Here is a 21,238-nt window from a genome sequence, read left to right on the forward strand (position 1 = left end):
CATTATCCCAAGAGTTTTGTTGACTGAGGAGATAGAATGTCATGCACCTACAACTTTCTCTTTATTAATTTGAATCTTTTCATCCAATTATCTTGGAGAGTCTTTTCCCTTTCAGATCATTCTCGAAGATCAGAATCTTTGGTGTAGATATCACAGTGAAATCCATCGATAACCCTTTTCAATCAGTGTTTCTCATGACAAAGTTTATCGATCATCTTCTTTAGATCAGTACCAAAATCAGCATCGATGGTTTCTAGAACACACCCGTGTTTTGGCATGATCTGTGCTGGTGATATGTTTTTTGAGATTTCATCTCTATCCATAAAATCATACTGCTTCAAACAAATACTTATTAGGTCTTAACGTGTTTGCCTGCTCTGATACCAACTGAAAACACTTGGGCTACCAGAATACACCATCAACTTTTCCGTAAGCAATCTGTATGGACAAACTCAACACAAATTTGAGAGTAAAAACTCAATCAAGGAAAATGTCTAGAGTTATATCTCTCTTTATCTCTTGTTGTTAGAACGTCTACAGAATTGAACCCGTGAACCTAACTAAAAAGAGAGTTCTTATCCAACAAACTAGGTCGGACCTATCTACTGTTATTGATCAATACACAACCTGTGATATTTAAATTATAAAGATAAATAATATAATACAGAAAAAGAAATAACACAAACACCAGAAATTTTGTTAACGAGGAAACCGCAAATGCAGAAAACCCCCCGGACCTAGTCCAGATTGAACACCAAACTGTATTAAGCCGCTACAGACACTAGCCTACTACCAATTAACTTCGGTCTGGAATGTCCTTGAGCCCTAACTCAGTCTCCCACTGATTCAGGTACAGTCGCGCTCCTTACGCCTCTTGAATCCCAGCAAGACTCTACGCAATTGATTCCCTTAGAAGGATTTCCACCAACTAAGAATTGCTTCAACTAAATTGAAGACTTTAAACTAAACCTGGCTTCCACAAATTAAGCCTATAATTGATTTCCTGATTTACGATCGAAACGGATGATCAGATCAAACGTAGGATCAAGGTGATGAAAATCGATAACAACTTGACAGAAGTATGCCTATCCTCAAAATCCGGACTTATGCAACCCGAAGTGCAGCCTAGATTATTATTCACCTCAAAAGTATAAAACTTGCGGAATCACAAAGCTTGAGACGAAGAGAACTTTGTGATTTCTACCTATCTTGTTCAAGTGATAAATCAACAATCGAACAATTTTAGGCTACTCAAGTTATTGATAAGTGCTTAATTTACATGATTTTAGTGCTCATTCCATACTTGTTGTAGCTATATTTCTTGCATTTTATGTTGTATTGCTCTTCTTTTCTTTCTTATTTGTTTATTTAGGTGAATCATCCAAAAGAAGTGGAAATTGCTACGAAAGTGCTAAGGAATGGAGTTTTCAAATGAAGACCATAATAAATGCGTTTAAATCCAAACTTTTTCACCTCTATCTTGAATAGAATTCAATTACGAAAAGAACGCAAAAATAATGAGGTCATTCCGACATCGGATGAAGAAGTTGTGGGCAAAACAAGATTAGAAGATTTGAAGTTACAGAGAAAGGTTCGGCTGATAACTTCATCAGCTCGAGTCAGCCGAACCTAGAGCCTAAAAATTTAAGTGTTTGGAAGATTTTAATGAGTAATGTGCGGCTATAATATGATCCAATGACCTAAGAAGAACCTACAAATGAGTTTTGAACAAAGTATTCAGGAGAATGTTCGGCTAATAAAAGAAACCAAGAAGTGAGCCGAACTTTGGAGCAATTTTTGGACGAAAATACAAGAAGTTACAGGAGATTGTTCGGCTGATAAACTTCCACCACATTTGAGCCGAACCTGACACTCATATGGAGCAAAATTAACTTCTCAGGTTCGTCCGAAGAAGTCCATACGCGTTTGAGCCGAACCTGACAACTTCCAGGGATACCTTTGACGCGTTTTTGACCCCATTTTCGATAATACACGGGCCCAGAAGGATTTTTAAGACCTAATTCCGTGAGCACTTTATAAAGACACCTCCCAAATATTAAGAAGACATCTTTGACATTTCTTCGCAAGCTTGGAGAGGAGAAACAACAACGGAGGCAAAAGCTAGGGTTTCAGAGCTGTTCTCATCAATCGTAATGATATCTCTTTACTTTCCTATATGTTTAACATGGATGCTTCTACATCCATGAGTAGCTAAACTCATACTTGATTGAGGATGAATTCTAAGTACTATATATGATTTGATTTAGTATATGAATCTGTTTTGATTTCTTCATATGATTATTGTTTGTGTTTATTATTAAGAATGAATATGATTGATTAATAGATTGTTTAGGCGGCCAACTGAATGTATTTGTTAACTCAATCTAATGCTATTAAGGGTTAGGATATCCGTAATTGTTGAGTAATTCCTTACACAAGTAGAGAACGTGAGACCTTGCGGAGGGATTCCGTAAAGCAATCGCATGTAAACACAACACTAGCAAGTAGACCGAGTGCACTGAGTCTAACTACTAGGATTAAACCTAAATTCACAGATCATAAAGCATTCGACTGAATTACATCTTGTAAGCGTACCTCGAGGTGGTTCAGACGGATAGACTCTGGCAACTAAGCGTACCCATTGTTCAATGGCTTAAGGGATTTTGTAGATAGCTAAGCGTACTTGTTATCTTACGGTTGGTGATAATATATGATTAATGATGAATGGATGAATATGATACTTTTATGAGTATTTATTTACGAACAAGGAGTCCTGGATCATCTCTTTCTCTATTGCTTACAACTTAATCTTTCAATTGCTTTGTTTATTTACTTTAAAATCTAAAACCAAACCCCCCCTTTTGTGACCATTTTGACAACTAAAACTCCCTGTTCTTCGTGGGAACGACCTTGACTTCCATTATATTATTTATAATTGAGTGGGAATAAGATCACTAATTTGATTTCACACACGACACGCATCAGTTATCAAGATAAAAGATAATTGGACCTGGCTTCACGAATCCCAAAGAAGTCTTTGATAGTCGCTAAACCCTAAAAGGGTTTCTGGAAAGGACGACTCTAGATACAACTAGGACATACCAAAAAGTAGTGTCGGGATTCAAAGATCCCAGTTTCCAAAATTTCCCTTATATAGACATTCAAAACATAGGTTGCTTTAGGTTTAAGCTAAGATAACTTTGGAACCAAGCAAACAATATTCACAGTTAGATGAAAATTTTGAGTCTTATTCACATAAACAAGATATACACTCTGGTTAGGTAAAACGTCACCGAACCGTGTATAAATACTATGTACAACATGGTTGAACGAAACTAGCCGATTTGAAATTATAGGCTTAACACTCATTTTCATGAACACGAAGACATTGATCTTGCGTCACAATTATGTAATCAAATAAGTCTAGTATATTTGTAGAGAATTGATCAAATGCAGATCATCTCATAAAAATAATTTAATCGCAATTGAATCATAATCGACATAGTTGGTAAATGCACAAAGTACAAATACTTGATTCGTTCGTGAGACGGCTGAGTCAAGGTACGCGAACCGGTTTGCAAACTTATAAAAAAAACGAGTTCCGGAGTTGACATAACTTTTTCAGTTCACGTACCGGTTTGCAAACTTAGGTGCAACACGAAGTTTCGGAATCGACAGAACTTCTTCAGTTCATGTACAGGTTTGCAAGCTTAAGACTTTTACCGGTTCCAGAGTTCACAGAACTTTTTCAGTTTGCATGTCGGTTTGGGTACTAAACTGGTTCTAGAACATAGAACTGTATTGGCTCGCATACCTGTTTGAATACTTTAACCCGGTTCCCTTACCGCAGTTCCAAAATGGTTTGCATAAGAATATGCATACCTATTCGGATCACGAAACAAACAGATTTTCCCATGATGTGCATACGAGTATGCGTATCACACAAATCTAAAAGTCGATATATATCTACTCCGCTACGTGTAAGTACATGTAATACGGCTTCAAACATATATCAGTTTTCTCAGTTTGTAAGACTGATAATACTGTCTTGTATTCTGAATATAGTAGTTCTATATTTTTCTAAATCAATTCAAAACATTCCTAGATAACATCAATGACACATATCACTGTTCGAGGCTATTTTTGAATGATAAACTTGAATCATGATTTGGTTCCGGACAATAAATTGTTCTCCACTGAAATTGATCAAGTATGAACAAATGTTCATTAAGCTTAGTCATTATATTTTTAGAAATTCGTAAACTAAATAATTAGTTATCGACTCGAATTTCTTGTCTATGCAAGCTAGTCTAATTAGTTATGCAACAAACTTCTCATGGATAAAAAGGTAAATATAACTTGAGAAATAGGTGGTCCAGTCTTCACTTACCTTTTGTTGATGAAGTTCTCCAAAAGCTTCGATTGATCTTCGCCTTCAAACGGTAGAACGAAAATGATGACTGACTCGTTTCTCAACTACCCTTATCATAGACCGAGACTTACCCAATTGTAGACTAGAAATCAAGATATAGTTTTGACAACTAAACTTGACAACAAACTCAATATAACAACATTTGTGAGTTCGACCGATCAATGCTCTAATAGAAAGTTTATGTAATTACCTTGAGAAGAAGATACAAGACACACTTTGGATCTTGCATCAGATCTGATTGTATCATTGCATTTAGAAATGATGATTTCTTTACTTAAAAGAAGACTGCGAGGGTCACCAAAAGAGACTGGGGGAGATCTAATCCTGATTGGTACTGCAAAAGCATGATAATCTGGTCCAAGCCCACCAAGAATTGTAACTAAAAAGGTCATCGTCAAAAATTCTCGATCCACACTTAGCTAATTGATTTGAGATTTTCTCAATATCATAAATATAGGTAAATACCTTGGAGGATCACATTTTCATGTTTTTTAGGTGAGTTTTCAATTGAATGGTGTGAGCTGAAGAAGAAGCACCAAATCTATTCTTTAAATTATCCCATAATTCCTTAGAGGTTGTGGAATCCGAGACAAAAACAACGAACTAGCAGAAATTGAAGCATTGAGAAGTAAAAGAACACTTGCATCTTCATTTTGACAGATAGAATGATTTAGATTCACTGTTGGAGCATATCTGGTTCCAGTTGCAATGAATTGAGCAGGACATGGATTTGATCCATCAACATAACCAAGAACATAAAATTTACGAAGAACTGGAGTAGGTAAAGACTTCCACCTTAAGTAATTATCCTCCCGAAGTTTAATAGGAATAATAATATGAAGGGGGGACTAAAGTAATTAAAAACTTTGTAGATTCAATACGACGAGACATTGTTGTTGAAGATCAATAACAAATGAAAATTAACAAGGTTTGAATTTGTGAAAGGTAAAAAACTTGATCAACGGAAGAAAATTAAAACTTGAAAACCAGAAATTAGGTTTTCATCCTGATAATTGTGGTGGGAGAATCAAATCAATTTCATTAAGCAGTAAAGATGAGTTACAATTATTTTTAATACTATAACGTTGAGAGAGACAAAGATAACAATATTATCAGCTGTCATACACTCACTGGACAAAGACAGAAGCCCAGTACACACTAAACACGTGGACTCTATCAGTTACATTTAACTAACTGACTCAGGTAAACATAGTGTAAGAAAAAAAAAGTGAAGTTTCTATTACAACATTATCTCCATTGGCATGAAGCTTGTTCCATACTAAGGATGTAAGTACCCTCTTATATAACTTACACCTCATCACCCGTAATAAATTTTATTATGTAAACAATTATGAATAATTTGTTTCTTTCTAATGAGTCCATGTTAAATGTTTCTTTTTTTTTCCTTTTTTTCATGAAAGCCTACATAAGTGACGAAGTACCATCATATCGATGGGACTCATGCCCAAAGTTTCCTGGCGTCGTTAGGGGAGACCATGAAAGAATTAGGGGCGACTAATAAGACAAAATAGGGTCATCCAAACCTAAAATGAAGCTATCCCTTTATCTCCAATTTTTTGAAATGCCAAATATACCATCCACGATCGGTAGATAATACAACAATCGATAGTTTAATTTTTTAATCGGTAGATGTTATAGGATAATCGTAGGGTATTGTGTACATATGTGGTTTGAAAGTTTTGTTATTTTGAAGAAAAAACTACAATCGGAGGGTATTTATTTACCATGTCTCCCGATTATGAAGTTGCCCCAAAATTGATATTTGAAAAAATCTCAAGTTTTTCGAATTTGGGAACTACCATAATCGGTAGACTTGGAGTTAACATGTCTCCCGATTATGAAGTTGCCCCAAATATGAAACTTGAAAAAATCCCAAGTCTTTCGAATTTGGGAACTACCATAATCGGTAGCTTATGAAGTTCACCTAATCTACCGATTTTGAACCCCACGTTAATCGATAGACAATGAGAAAAATATTGTGTCCGATCATAAGGTTTTTTGGTTCAGAAGAACTGTAAAAATGAAACCACGATAATCGGTAGAAATGGTTAATATTTTTACTTCCGATTGTGGACCTGTCTGACAAATTTTTGGAAAAGCCACCAGAATCGGTAGTTAAGGTTGATAACATTACTACTGATTCTGCACATATCTGACAATTTTTTGAAAATCTACCAGAATCGGTAGGTAAGGTTGATATTTATCCTCCGATTGTTGTGAAAAATTCAGCAGTTTCAGACAATCAAGTAATAAACATAACTCAAAATACATTCATAAACCATAAACTTAAGAACATATAATCCAAAACAAGTATTTAAAACACCATAATCCGAAAGAAACTGTTAAAACAACATAATCCATAACATCAAACAACACATGATCACCTAGTTTTCTTCCTAGTATTGTTAGCTAAAGTTTTAGAACGTTTAACACGACCCGAACGACCCGCATTATCACCAACATCACCTTCATCTCCCTCAATATTTCCTTCAGCAAGATAGCTTGATGAATCCTGAGATCTTTTGTTCGTCTTTGATGTTTTTTCTTGGGAGGGTTCTTCGTCACTTTCTCCCCAAACTCAGCTGCATAATATTCATTATCAACATTATCAATCATCTCCCTGTGCTTTTTTTATTTTCTCAATTGGCACAGGCTGTCCAGCCGTTATGCAATCAGCGCACCATTTGGACAAAAACTTGAACCTATTCACCTGTTTTTTGAATTGACAAAACATCAAATGGAGTTTACCTAAAAAATTGAATCGTAATATTAAAGGGAAAAGTCATAACCATACGCACCAGTATATCATAACCTGGGGGTTTTTCTTTGACGATACATCTGTAAATGGAAGCCGCCAAGGTCATCTTTGCTTTAAGTTCACGGATTACACGAAGATGTGAATGCTCCTGGTACCACTCCATATAGCCTGAAGAATTTTCATCACCTCGGTTGACAACTATCCCAGTGTTCACCAAGTGGTACAGCCTATTATCACAATGTTCAGTAACATATGGTGTACCCGAGTAAACTACCTTGATGGTGTCCTTGTTAGACTCGCTATGCTCCACGTCCGACTTAAACTTTCCATTTATGTGATGCCATGGTACTGTTTGGCAATAACCATGTTGTCGCATCACCCTAGAGCCATTGTACATCACATAACATGTGGGGTGTCACAACGGTCCAAAATAATGGGACAACTCGAAACGACCCCTATATGTCCACTAGCTCGGTCTTCCTTGTATGGATCGAAGCATATCTCTGAGGCCTTGATTGAGTCTAATTTCTCCCTCAAGCTAACCAACTGATGCTCATTTGTCCTTGAACGATTCTTTGTGAACTTGTATTTGTTCCTCTCGGTGTACCTTTCACCCAATCCGGGTTTTCTAATGCCAATTTCAGACTAGGGTAGTGGTCATAGATCCATGTCTATATAGATATGAAACCAAGTATTAGAAATTGATTCTTAAATTAAGAAAGAAAAACATAACGATCAATGGATTAATAGAGTTGAGAAAATACCTGGAATAAACTCACATTCCCGGCAATTTGTCTACTCGGTTGCCACTGCATTGGGGAATATGATACATCCCAATACACACAAGAATAGGCGGCGACCGTGACATCCACTTCGGCATCACTTAATAGTCCTTGCTTTTCTTTCTCGGCAGTGCCTTTGAACATCTTGATCAACTGACTCATGTTAAACTGTCTAGTTTTGTAAGAGAAGCACATGTTGAACTCAATGTCTGATGTCTCTTTATCCCAACCAAATTTTTTTTTACACAAATCATAAAGTTTTTCCTAAGTTAACTGCTTTGTGTACTCATACTTGACAGCTACACCATGGTCATTGAGATTAAGAATCTGCTTCGCATCATCTGGAGTAATGGTCATCTCCCCAAAGGGCATATGAAAGGTGTCAGTCTCGGGATACTTTCTCTCCACAAAATCCAATATCGCGACCCGATCATGTTTCAACATTGTGTTCTCGACAGAGTAGATAATCCCAAGTTGGCTATAGTTGTCTTGAACCTTTCACATTCACCGGATAAAGGCCAATCTTTCAATACTTTTGATGTTGCGGCAGTGGGTTTGAGTATATGAATCACATCAGAATGATACTATTAAATACACAACACATTAGAAAATTAATAGAGTATTATTACGAATAAAACGACAATACGTTAGTAAAAAAGAATATGATTATTACCTCGGTTTCGTAGATTCTCTGACCCAGGAGTCTTTGTAGCCAAATGACAATGCTCCTCCATCTCTAGGCAGCCCCAGGATTTCTTCTTCAAAATCCGTCTTCTTCAACTCAATGGGGACAAGGTGTGATGCTTTCTTCGCGATTGTCTTCCTTGTAACTACTCTTTCTCCTTGTGTACCACTTGGTTGTCCTTTTTCTTGAGTGATTTCTGGAACACTTTGTCCAACTTCATCTTGAGTGATTTCTGGAGCCTTGGTTGTACTTATTTTTGAGTTCCTTGTAGAGTCCTTGGTTCTACTTCTTTTCGACTCCTTTCTCTCTGCGCACTAGCGCTTAGTTTCTTACCCCCTTTTTGACGAGGCCCTGTAACAGTTGTACCTTGGTCTTTCTTACCTCGCCTGTCCCTAAACAATAAAATTGGTTCGTAAGAATTACACCACAAACTACACAATTGGAAGTCATAATTAAAATATAAACTTCCGATTATGAACAATCGAAGCACGGGTAAAAGATTTTCTTCCCGATTACACACAATCGAAAGTCATATTCTAGTTTTATCTCCTGAATATGCATCAATTTGGGTTCAGAAATTGATAATGTCATGAGACATATATAATCGGAACAAAACAATCTAACATATCCACCGATTGCGTATACTCGGAAGTAAAGAATAGCCTTTGGCTTCCGATTAAAATGTAACCCCGAAATTGGATTTTGCCAAAATCCAAAAATTTTCAAATTTTACAACTTACATAATCGGTAGTGGGTTGAATTCGTCTAACCTACGATTACACACAATCGGAAGAAAATACTATATAGTATCTTCCGATTCTGGGTACCAATTGTGTGTCCATACATGTTCTACTTCTCTGTTAAAATCGCAAGGCAACATATAACCTAGCTACCGATTATGTCAATTTTAGGGTTCAGTGGCAAACAACTATGTATAATCGAAGTAAGCTATAAAAATTAACTCCCGATTCTGGTCGATGTAACCGAAAACCCTAGAAAATGGACACAATCGGGGTGATAAAATGAAGATCTAACTACCGATTCTGGGAAAAACCGAAAACCCTAGAACTTATTTTCATGGATCGTCAAATTGAAGCAACATAAACACATAAAACGATAGAAACTTACCTAATTGGGGCCATTTGCTGGAGAGTTGATTATCAGAATCACCACCACCACCACCTACATGAGCGGCGTCATCTTCTTCATGTTCTTCGTGTTCGTCGTCTTCTTCGTCGTTTGCAGCAGTTACAATCACTTTGTTCTTTAATTTTTCTCCAATTTTTGGATCGTCACCACGGTAGACGTTTTTTACTCGACCTCTCGTGGGTTTTATATATCAGTCATCGTTGTATAGATGAATCGACGATGTTTTTGATTCGGCGATGAACGACGATGATGAATTGAAGTTTGAAAGGAGGGAATATTGTTTTTACTCTCCACAATCGGAAGGAAGAAAGATGAGAAGAAGAGTTGAAAAGAAAGAAAAAAAATGAAATGAAATTCCTAGGCTAGGTTTTGGGTGGTTTAATCGTCCAAAAGGTTGTGTCGGCAATTATACAATCGGTAGTCATTGATGTTCATTTGCTACCGATTATAGACGGTTGCCCCAAATTCATTTTTTTACAAAACTGATAAAATTGAGTTTTCTACTTTAACAATCGGTAGATATGATATGTTATTATTCTACCGATTATGAAATACCCCATTCTTAAACAAACTAGTAATCGGTAGACAAACTCTATACTAAACTACCGATTATAGAAGGGTATTCTCCGAAATTTGGACATCCCATAGCCGTGTCTATGGGTTGGGAATAAAAAAGTCGCCCCATTCTTTTAGATCGCCCTAATGACGCCACACAAAGTTTGAAAAAGGTTTACATACTCTTATAAAAATAAAATAAAATTTGGGGGTTCATTTGCGTTTGATAATGTGCACCGTGTTTGGGAACAGAGTCCGTACCCTTCGCTATTTTTGGCTGTTACAATGAGATACACCAAAACGACAGAGAAAGAAAATATATATACACGCAAGTATAACAAGGAAAATCAAACTACGAACCAATAAACACAAGAAGAAAAAACGTAAATGAAGAACAAATTCATCGAGGATTGACCGTGCTTATATCACTTATATTTGACGATGTCTTCATTGTTTACGGTGAAATCCCAAAGCTCGCCATATTTTTCGTTGAAGTCCCATATATCCATGGTGTTGTAATCAGCTATAAGCTTGTCTCTAGCTCCTCTCTCCATATTGTAAATTTGGGGTTCAAAGTTATGGGGTTGATCTGGTTTATCCATCTCTATTATGCAAAATATCACCACAAATATGCCTGCTCCAATGTACAAGTATTCCCCCTAAAAGAAGTGAAAATAGATTAACTGGTATGAATCTGATGGAATAAGAGAATTTCATTTATTTTGGTCTAGCAACTTAATTTTTTGTATGATATTTTTGTTTAATTTTTGTACGATATTTAGTTATGAGAGTTATTTACCGGGACATTAAAAGCTAAACCAGCCGTTACTGCCGGAAGGAACAGCCACGAAATCAAACCTGCACAATAAACGATGGACAAAATATTTAAGACCAATTTATGAGATTTGAGACTATCCTTTGTTATGTAAAGATAGGTAAGGCAATATACCCTGGAAGCCAGTGGGAGGTTCTGCTGCATTATACTCTTCCGATAGTGATTCAAAAAATGTGGCTGCATTGCGAAAACAAAAACAAGTTTAGATTAACCAAGTTCCTCATCGATGGAATACTCTTGGAACTTTGAATATTGAAAAAGAGATAGATAAACAGAACTTTGAACCAAATGCGAGGGATCTTGTAAAAATATATTCGTTTTGAAGATTGTTTTTCTTTCTAAAAACGAAAATAGTGATCAGAAGGAATCATACTAACACACATATTTTTACAATAAATACTGTTAATCATGTGAGTTTCTACAGATTACACTTATAATAGTCGACCAATTAAAGATACAACCGATGTCACTGAAGTATAACGGTAAAGTCCTGAGTGAGCCACCAAATTCTCTATCGCAAGAGGGGAAAAAAAGAAGAAGAAAAAAACACAGAAGAAGCGAAAGGCACGCGGCATCTCACCTTTCGATTTTTCACCTTCAAAATACGTATGGTGCCCATCATACTTCCCAATACAAAATCCTCCTAAAAAAACCAAATAGCGAACGAAAAATTTATGTTATAACAAAATAAGTTAAATTATAGTTGCTTGAAGAAGGAGAGAGAGAATTTTAATTACGATATCAATTCCGTTGGTTGACCAAGGGTCACGTTTGTCTTCATTAAGATCAGGCTCAATGTCAGTCAATCCAGCATTCAGTCTTATAGAGGAACTTGGATTTCTACTAGACTTGTGATGTAGAAAACCTAGGGAAGCTACTGGTTTTGGGTTGGAAGCAATCTTAATTACTCTAGTTTCAGAACCCTTAGAGATGATTTTGGGGACTGAACTAAATGAAAGAACAGACGGGGTTGCTGAAGAAGCTGCCATATTTCAGCCGACTTATTTTACCTACTTAATCTTGTAACATAAAAAAAAAATCGAAATCGTTTCATACGATTTTCAGTTAGTTATTTTGAGTGAACACAGTGCATCAACGGACACCCTTATCTGGTCATCTGCTTAGAGTTCCTTGTGTTGGTGCAATAAAATGTCACGTGCGAATTTTTGTCTGGTGATGCAAGGGGTGCTGTGCGTAGAGAGTTAATTTTGCCCATGATCCGCCTTCGATAAGCTTAAAGAACCAATCAGTCTCTTGCTATGTCAAAATCCAATCAGTTCTTATCTTACTATGTTAATCACGAACTAGAGCCGTTCACTAAATTTGAACTTTGCACTCATCATTCATCCCTCAACTCTATCATGTGTTTCCCAAGTGTTATCTAGCACCAAACTGTTGGAACTTCAATCTCGGATTCCTTAGCTAGCAAGTGGCAACAAAACTGAGTAACAAACTCCTCTGAAGTGGAATCAAGAGTTTACAAGAATTCGGCAGCTGTATTGGCAAATTCTGTTCGAGGCAAACTTGGCCTAGTGAGATCTCGGAGAAAGTCAAACAGAAGCATCACTCAGATAGTCAATCACATATCAGAATCACAAAACCATATGAACATAATACCGTGATTATTGTGATAATACATAGCCATCTTGCACAAAAATCCACGAAAATGCTCTTCTACATTGGTTTGTATTTCACACTACAACATGAATAAATGCATGGGTTGGCTTGGCAGGGGAAAATTATCACATAGTTGAATTAAGATAATGTTATAAATTTTTCTCTGTGCTGGATGGAATCTTGTTATCTTGTTTTTCATCAACAATTTCACTGACTGCTTTGGGTTTTTCTGCTGGGGCTTCTTCTTCCTTGAGAGGTTCCGGATCTTTTTTCAACTCTGTTTCGAACTCCTTTGCTGCCTGCAACATTAATACCAAATTATCAGTGTAAAGAAGTCCTGAAGCCAAGACATGGTTATGAATGATGATAAGACATTCATGCACGGTGCTTTAAGAGCTTTTACACAATTATCACTACGAAAAATTGCCAACCGACCAAGTGAACTGTGTTCCTAAAACTCATCCTATATCATGCCATCATTCACCAAAACAACTTCCTAGAAGGCTAGAAATATAAGGGAGAGACACAACTAAGGCCAATGAATCATAAGACTCCAAGTAGACTAGCAGTGTTAGAAAATCCAAGAGCTATCCTAATAGGCTCATTCCATAAACCCCCCAAGATGTGATAAAGAGAAAGATCCCGTCTCTACGACGCAATGTAGCACCTTCCCCCACACAGTGTTTTCACCGAATTTGGAGGTTCAACTGTAAACCTTCGCGAACAACAGACCCATTAAGTCAAGGGAAAACAAGATAAAAGGTGCCACATACACTAAGATATACATCACATTATGTATCCCAACACCATTATTATCTTCTTTTCACTTTTCAAGGATACTGAGAAGAGTATGCGTAAGTTGAGTTACATATTTGCCTTCGAAAAATTTGCTTAAGGTACATAACCAAACGCCTACATTTTCTGCTCAAAGAAATAGCTTTGGAAGGATCCAATAATGGATCGACTGCCGAATACCAAAACCAAGATTTGCATGTTAAGATCCTCAAGGATCAAGGCCTTATCGCAGACTATGTTGTATTAGGCGCTAGGCGAGGCGAGGCGCCAGGCCCCTCGCCTAGCTGCCTAGGCGCGCCGTGGAAAAAATAGAAAACAACATAAATATGCTGACTTTGGCGCCTTTTTTCCTAGGCGCCTCGCGCGCCTAGGTCGCCTTTTACAACATAGATCGCAGATACAACTTAGCTACGTATCTCTTTTGTTTGGACTCTTTTTACGGGTATATCTTTAGCTAAGATGTGAACATACTATATTCCACCGCCAATCTCCATGCCATTGTTACATCAGTTCTCACCCTTTGGGTGCTTTTAACTTGCACCCAGTGTTTTATGTTTTTAAGCACGAAAGTTCCTGCCCAGATTGATATCTCAAGCACCCTAAATCAAAACATAGACCTTCTTCCTTCACTACTCGAACATACAAAATGATGGGACCAACTCTGGCTCCTTCAATACAACACTTCAGCGTATTGACATTCAGCCTGCAACATCCAAAACCTATGATAAATTGTAATCAGCATACCCTTTACATGAACTAGGGTAGTTCAATCTGATTATAGTTTTTCAAAATTACGCAAAAACCAAATCATATACTGTTTTACAACAATTGTGAGGCAATTGATAGATCACAAAATCGAACATTTTCATCTTAGCATAAGTAATACATACATACTCATTAAGTATACAATGGAGGAAACAAAAGATTCAACGCCATCCGAAGACAGAAATAATAGGACAAGGGAGACAGTGATCTAAACAAGAAACAGGTTGCAGCTTATACTTGGATAAGCGTCGTAATGAATAAATAGGCATGTTATATAACTTCATTTATTATCAATTTTCAAGCATGATGAAAAAAGTTTACTGACCATGAATTACATTTCTGGCAGCAACACATGTTCTTACGTTTAAGGTACCAAACCAAAATGCATGCTCAAGCAAATAGCTTCTAAAGCTAGGACCCAGCAAAACATTCTAAGTTCTAAATATTAAAACCAAGAGTTGCATAATATGCTGACTTTGGCGCCTTTTTTCCTAGGCGCCTCGCGCGCCTAGGTCGCCTTTTACAACATAGATCGCAGATACAACTTAGCTACGTATCTCTTTTGTTTGGACTCTTTTTACGGGTATATCTTTAGCTAAGATGTGAACATACATATTCCACCGCCAATCTCCATGCCATTGTTACATCAGTTCTCACCCTTTGGGTGCTTTTAACTTGCACCCAGTGTTTTATGTTTTTAAGCACGAAAGTTCCTGCCCAGATTGATATCTCAAGCACCCTAAATCAAAACATAGACCTTCTTCCTTCACTACTCGAACATACAAAATGATGGGACCAACTCTGGCTCCTTCAATACAACACTTCAGCGTATTGACATTCAGCCTGCAACATCCAAAACCTATGATAAATTGTAATCAGCATACCCTTTACATGAACTAGGGTAGTTCAATCTGATTATAGTTTTTCAAAATTACGCAAAAACCAAATCATATACTGTTTTACAACAATTGTGAGGCAATTGATAGATCACAAAATCGAACATTTTCATCTTAGCATAAGTAATACATACATACTCATTAAGTATACAATGGAGGAAACAAAAGATTCAACGCCATCCGAAGACAGAAATAATAGGACAAGGGAGACAGTGATCTAAACAAGAAACAGGTTGCAGCTTATACTTGGATAAGCGTCGTAATGAATAAATAGGCATGTTATATAACTTTCATTTATTATCAATTTTCAAGCATGATGAAAAAAGAGTTTACTGACCATGAATTACATTTCTGGCAGCAACACATGTTCTTACGTTTAAGGTACCAAACCAAAATGCATGCTCAAGCAAATAGCTTCTAAAGCTAGGACCCAGCAAAACATTCTAAGTTCTAAATATTAAAACCAAGAGTTGCATAATAACCCAAACTCAGCTGCATAATATTCATTATCAACATTATCAATCATCTCCCTGTGCTTTTTTTATTTTCTCAATTGGCACAGGCTGTCCAGCCGTTATGCAATCAGCGCACCATTTGGACAAAAACTTGAACCTATTCACCTGTTTTTTGAATTGACAAAACATCAAATGGAGTTTACCTAAAAAATTGAATCGTAATATTAAAGGGAAAAGTCATAACCATACGCACCAGTATATCATAACCTGGGGGTTTTTCTTTGACGATACATCTGTAAATGGAAGCCGCCAAGGTCATCTTTGCTTTAAGTTCACGGATTACACGAAGATGTGAATGCTCCTGGTACCACTCCATATAGCCTGAAGAATTTTCATCACCTCGGTTGACAACTATCCCAGTGTTCACCAAGTGGTACAGCCTATTATCACAATGTTCAGTAACATATGGTGTACCCGAGTAAACTACCTTGATGGTGTCCTTGTTAGACTCGCTATGCTCCACGTCCGACTTAAACTTTCCATTTATGTGATGCCATGGTACTGTTTGGCAATAACCATGTTGTCGCATCACCCTAGAGCCATTGTACATCACATAACATGTGGGGTGTCACAACGGTCCAAAATAATGGGACAACTCGAAACGACCCGCTATATGTCCACTAGCTCGGTCTTCCTTGTATGGATCGAAGCATATCTCTGAGGCCTTGATTGAGTCTAATTTCTCCCTCAAGCTAACCAACTGATGCTCATTTGTCCTTGAACGATTCTTTGTGAACTTGTATTTTGTTCCTCTCGGTGTACCTTTCACCCAATCCGGGTTTTCTAATGCCAATTTCAGACTAGGGTAGTGGTCATAGATCCATGTCTATATAGATATGAAACCAAGTATTAGAAATTGATTCTTAAATTAAAGAAAGAAAAACATAACGATCAATGGATTAATAGAGTTGAGAAAATACCTGGAATAAACTCACATTCCCGGCAATTTGTCTACTCGGTTGCCACTAGCATTGGGGAATATGATACATCCCAATACACACAAGAAATAGGCGGCGACCGTGACATCCACTTCGGCATCACTTAATAGTCCTTGCTTTTCTTTCTCGGCAGTGCCTTTGAACATCTTGATCAACTGACTCATGTTAAACTGTCTAGTTTTGTAAGAGAAGCACATGTTGAACTCAATGTCTGATGTCTCTTTATCCCAACCAAATTTTTTTTTACACAAATCATAAAGTTTTTCCTAAGTTAACTGCTTTGTGTACTCATACTTGACAGCTACACCATGGTCATTGAGATTAAGAATCTGCTTCGCATCATCTGGAGTAATGGTCATCTCCCCAAAGGGCATATGAAAGGTGTCAGTCTCGGGATACTTTCTCTCCACAAAATCCAATATCGCGACCCGATCATGTTTCAACATTGTGTTCTCGACAGCAGTAGATAATCCCAAGTTGGCTATAGTTGTCTTGAACCTTTCACATTCACCGGATAAAGGCCAATCTTTCAATACTTTTGATGTTGCGGCAGTGGGTTTGAGTATATGAATCACATCAGAATGATACTATTAAATACACAACACATTAGAAAATTAATAGAGTATTATTACGAATAAAACGACAATACGTTAGTAAAAAAGAATATGATTATTACCTCGGTTTCGTAGATTCTCTGACCCAGGAGTCTTTGTAGCCAAATGACAATGCTCCTCCATCTCTAGGCAGCCCCAGGATTTCTTCTTCAAAATCCGTCTTCTTCAACTCAATGGGGACAAGGTGTGATGCTTTCTTCGCGATTGTCTTCCTTGTAACTACTCTTTCTCCTTGTGTACCACTTGGTTGTCCTTTTTCTTGAGTGATTTCTGGAACACTTTGTCCAACTTCATCTTGAGTGATTTCTGGAGCCTTGGTTGTACTTATTTTTGAGTTCCTTGTAGAGTCCTTGGTTCTACTTCTTTTCGACTCCTTTCTCTCTGCGCACTAGCGCTTAGTTTCTTACCCCCTTTTTGACGAGGCCCTGTAACAGTTGTACCTTGGTCTTTCTTACCTCGCCTGTCCCTAAACAATAAAATTGGTTCGTAAGAATTACACCACAAACTACACAATTGGAAGTCATAATTAAAATATAAACTTCCGATTATGAACAATCGGAAGCACGGGTAAAAGATTTTCTTCCGATTACACACAATCGAAAGTCATATTCTAGTTTTATCTCCTGAATATGCATCAATTTGGGTTCAGAAATTGATAATGTCATGAGACATATATAATCGGAACAAAACAATCTAACATATCCACCGATTGCGTATACTCGGAAGTAAAGAAATAGCCTTTGGCTTCCGATTAAAATGTAACCCCGAAATTGGATTTTGCCAAAATCATAAAATTTTCAAATTTTACAACTTACATAATCGGTAGTGGGTTGAATTCATCTAACCTACGATTACACACAATCGGAAGAAAAATACTATATAGTATCTTCCGATTCTGGGTACCAATTGTGTGTCCATACATGTTCTACTTCTCTGTTAAAATCGCAAGGCAACATATAACCTAGCTACCGATTATGTCAATTTTAGGGTTTAGTGGCAAACAACTATGTATAATCAGAAGTAAGCTATAAAAATTAACTCCCGATTCTGGTCGATGTAACCGAAAACCCTAGAAAATGGACACAATCGGGGTGATAAAATGAAGGTCTAACTACCGATTCTGGGAAAAACCGAAAACCCTAGAACTTATTTTCATGGAATCGTCAAGTTGAAGCAACATAAACACATAAAACGATAGAAACTTACCTAATTGGGGCCATTTGCTGGAGAGTCTGATTATCAGAATCACCACCACCACCACCTACATGAGCGGCGTCATCTTCTTCATGTTCTTCGTGTTCGTCGTCTTCTTCGTCGTTTGCAGCAGTTACAATCACTTTGTTCTTTAATTTTTCTCCAATTTTTGGATCGTCACCACGGTAGACGTTTTTTACTCGACCTCTCGTGGGTTTATTAGTATCAGTCATCGTTGTATAGATGAATCGACGATGTTTTTGATTCGGCGATGAACGACGATGATGAATTGAAGTTTGAAAAGGAGGGAATATTGTTTTTACTCTCCACAATCGGAAGGGAAGAAGAAGATGAGAAGAAGAGTTGAAAAGAGAAGAAAAAAAAATGAAATGAAATTCCTAGGCTAGGTTTTGGGTGGTTAATCGTCCAAAAAGGTTGTGTCGGCAATTATACAATTGGTAGTCATATGATGTTCATTTGCTACCGATTATAGACGGTTGCCCCAAATTCATTTTTTTACAAAACTGATAAAATTGAGTTTTCTACTTTAACAATCGGTAGATATGATATGTTATTATTCTACCGATTATGAAAATACCCCATTCTTAAACAAACTAGTAATCGGTAGACAAAACTCTATACTAAACTACCGATTATAGAAGGGTATTCTCCGGAAATTTGGACATCCCATAGCCGTGTCTATGGGTTGGGAATAAAAAAGTCGCCCCTAATTCTTTTAGGATCGCCCTAATGACGCCACACAAAGTTTGAAAAAGGTTTACATACTCTTATAAAAATAAAATAAAATTTGGGGGTTCATTTGCGTTTGATAATGTGCACCGTGTTTGGGAACAGAGTCCGTACCCTTCGCTATTTTTGGCTGTTACAATGAGATACACCAAAACGACAGAGAAAGAAAATATATATACACGCAAGTATAACAAGGAAAATCAAACTACGAACCAATAAACACAAGAAGAAAAAACGTAAATGAAGAACAAATTCATCGAGGATTGACCGTGCTTATATCACTTATATTTGACGATGTCTTCATTGTTTACGGTGAAATCCCAAAGCTCGCCATATTTTTCGTTGAAGTCCCATATATCCATGGTGTTGTAATCAGCTATAAGCTTGTCTCTAGCTCCTCTCTCCATATTGTAAATTTGGGGTTCAAAGTTATGGGGTTGATCTGGTTTATCCATCTCTATTATGCAAAATATCACCACAAATATGCCTGCTCCAATGTACAAGTATTCCCCCTAAAAGAAGTGAAAATAGATTAACTGGTATGAATCTGATGGAATAAGAGAATTTCATTTATTTTGGTCTAGCAACTTAATTTTTTGTATGATATTTTTGTTTAATTTTTGTACGATATTTAGTTATGAGAGTTATTTACCGGGACATTAAAAGCTAAACCAGCCGTTACTGCCGGAAGGAACAGCCACGAAATCAAACCTGCACAATAAACGATGGACAAAATATTTAAGACCAATTTTATTGAGATTTGAGACTATCCTTTTGTTATGTAAAGATAGGTAAGGCAATATACCCTGGAAGCCAGTGGGAGGTTCTGCTGCATTATACTCTTCCGATAGTGATTCAAAAAATGTGGCTGCATTGCGAAAACAAAAACAAGTTTAGATTAACCAAGTTCCTCATCGATGGAATACTCTTGGAACTTTGAATATTGAAAAAGAGATAGATAAACAGAACTTTGAACCAAATGCGAGGGATCTTGTAAAAATATATATTCGTTTTGAAGATTGTTTTTCTTTCTAAAAACGAAAATAGTGATCAGAAGGAATCATACTAACACACATATTTTTACAATAAATACTGTTAATCATGTGAGTTTCTACAGATTACACTTATAATAGTCGACCAATTAAAGATACAAACCGATGTCACTGAAGTATAACGGTAAAGTCCTGAGTGAGCCACCAAATTCTCTATCGCAAGAGGGGAAAAAAAAGAAGAAGAAAAAAACACAGAAGAAGCGAAAGGCACGCGGCATCTCACCTTTCGATTTTTCACCTTCAAAATACGTATGGTGCCCATCATACTTCCCAAATACAAAATCCTCCTAAAAAAAACCCAAATAGCGAACGAAAAATTTATGTTATAACAAAATAAGTTAAATTATAGTTGCTTGAAGAAAGGAGAGAGAGAATTTTAATTACGATATCAATTCCGTTGGTTGACCAAGGGTCACGTTTGTCTTCATTAAGATCAGGCTCAATGTCAGTCAATCCAGCATTCAGTCTTATAGAGGAACTTGGATTTCTACTAGACTTGTGATGTAGAAAACCTAGGGAAGCTACTGGTTTTGGGTTGGAAGCAATCTTAATTACTCTAGTTTCAGAACCCTTAGAGATGATTTTGGGGACTGAACTAAATGAAAGAACAGACGGGGTTGCTGAAGAAGCTGCCATATTTCAGCCGACTTATTTTACCTACTTAATCTTGTAACATAAAAAAAAAAATCGAAATCGTTTCATACGATTTTCAGTTAGTTATTTTGAGTGAACACAGTGCATCAACGGACACCCTTATCTGGTCATCTGCTTAGAGTTCCTTGTGTTGGTGCAATAAAATGTCACGTGCGAATTTTTGTCTGGTGATGCAAGGGGTGCTGTGCGTAGAGAGTTAATTTTGCCCATGATCCGCCTTCGATAAGCTTA

At 36.9% G+C, this 21,238-nt stretch overlaps 1 protein-coding gene and 1 pseudogene across 1 annotated transcript; both read right to left on the reverse strand.

The window, feature by feature from the left end:
- Positions 1–10,570: 10,570 nt before the first annotated feature.
- Positions 10,571–12,253, reverse strand: LOC113317374 (annotated as a pseudogene).
- A 7,089-nt stretch (positions 12,254–19,342) lies between these two features.
- On the reverse strand, positions 19,343–21,072 carry LOC113315266 (photosynthetic NDH subunit of subcomplex B 5, chloroplastic-like). Its single transcript, XM_026563571.1, has 5 exons — positions 20,738–21,072; positions 20,577–20,640; positions 20,107–20,169; positions 19,954–20,012; positions 19,343–19,813 (listed from the first exon to the last, which is right to left on the reverse strand). Exons 1-5 carry the CDS (start codon positions 20,987–20,989, stop codon positions 19,580–19,582), a joined length of 672 nt encoding a protein of 223 aa, XP_026419356.1. The 5' UTR covers positions 20,990–21,072; the 3' UTR covers positions 19,343–19,579.
- Between the last annotated feature and the right edge of the window lie 166 nt (positions 21,073–21,238).

The sequence above is a fragment of the Papaver somniferum genome, chromosome 10, assembly GCF_003573695.1.
Source record: "Papaver somniferum cultivar HN1 chromosome 10, ASM357369v1, whole genome shotgun sequence".
Lineage (NCBI taxonomy): Eukaryota > Viridiplantae > Streptophyta > Magnoliopsida > Ranunculales > Papaveraceae > Papaver > Papaver somniferum.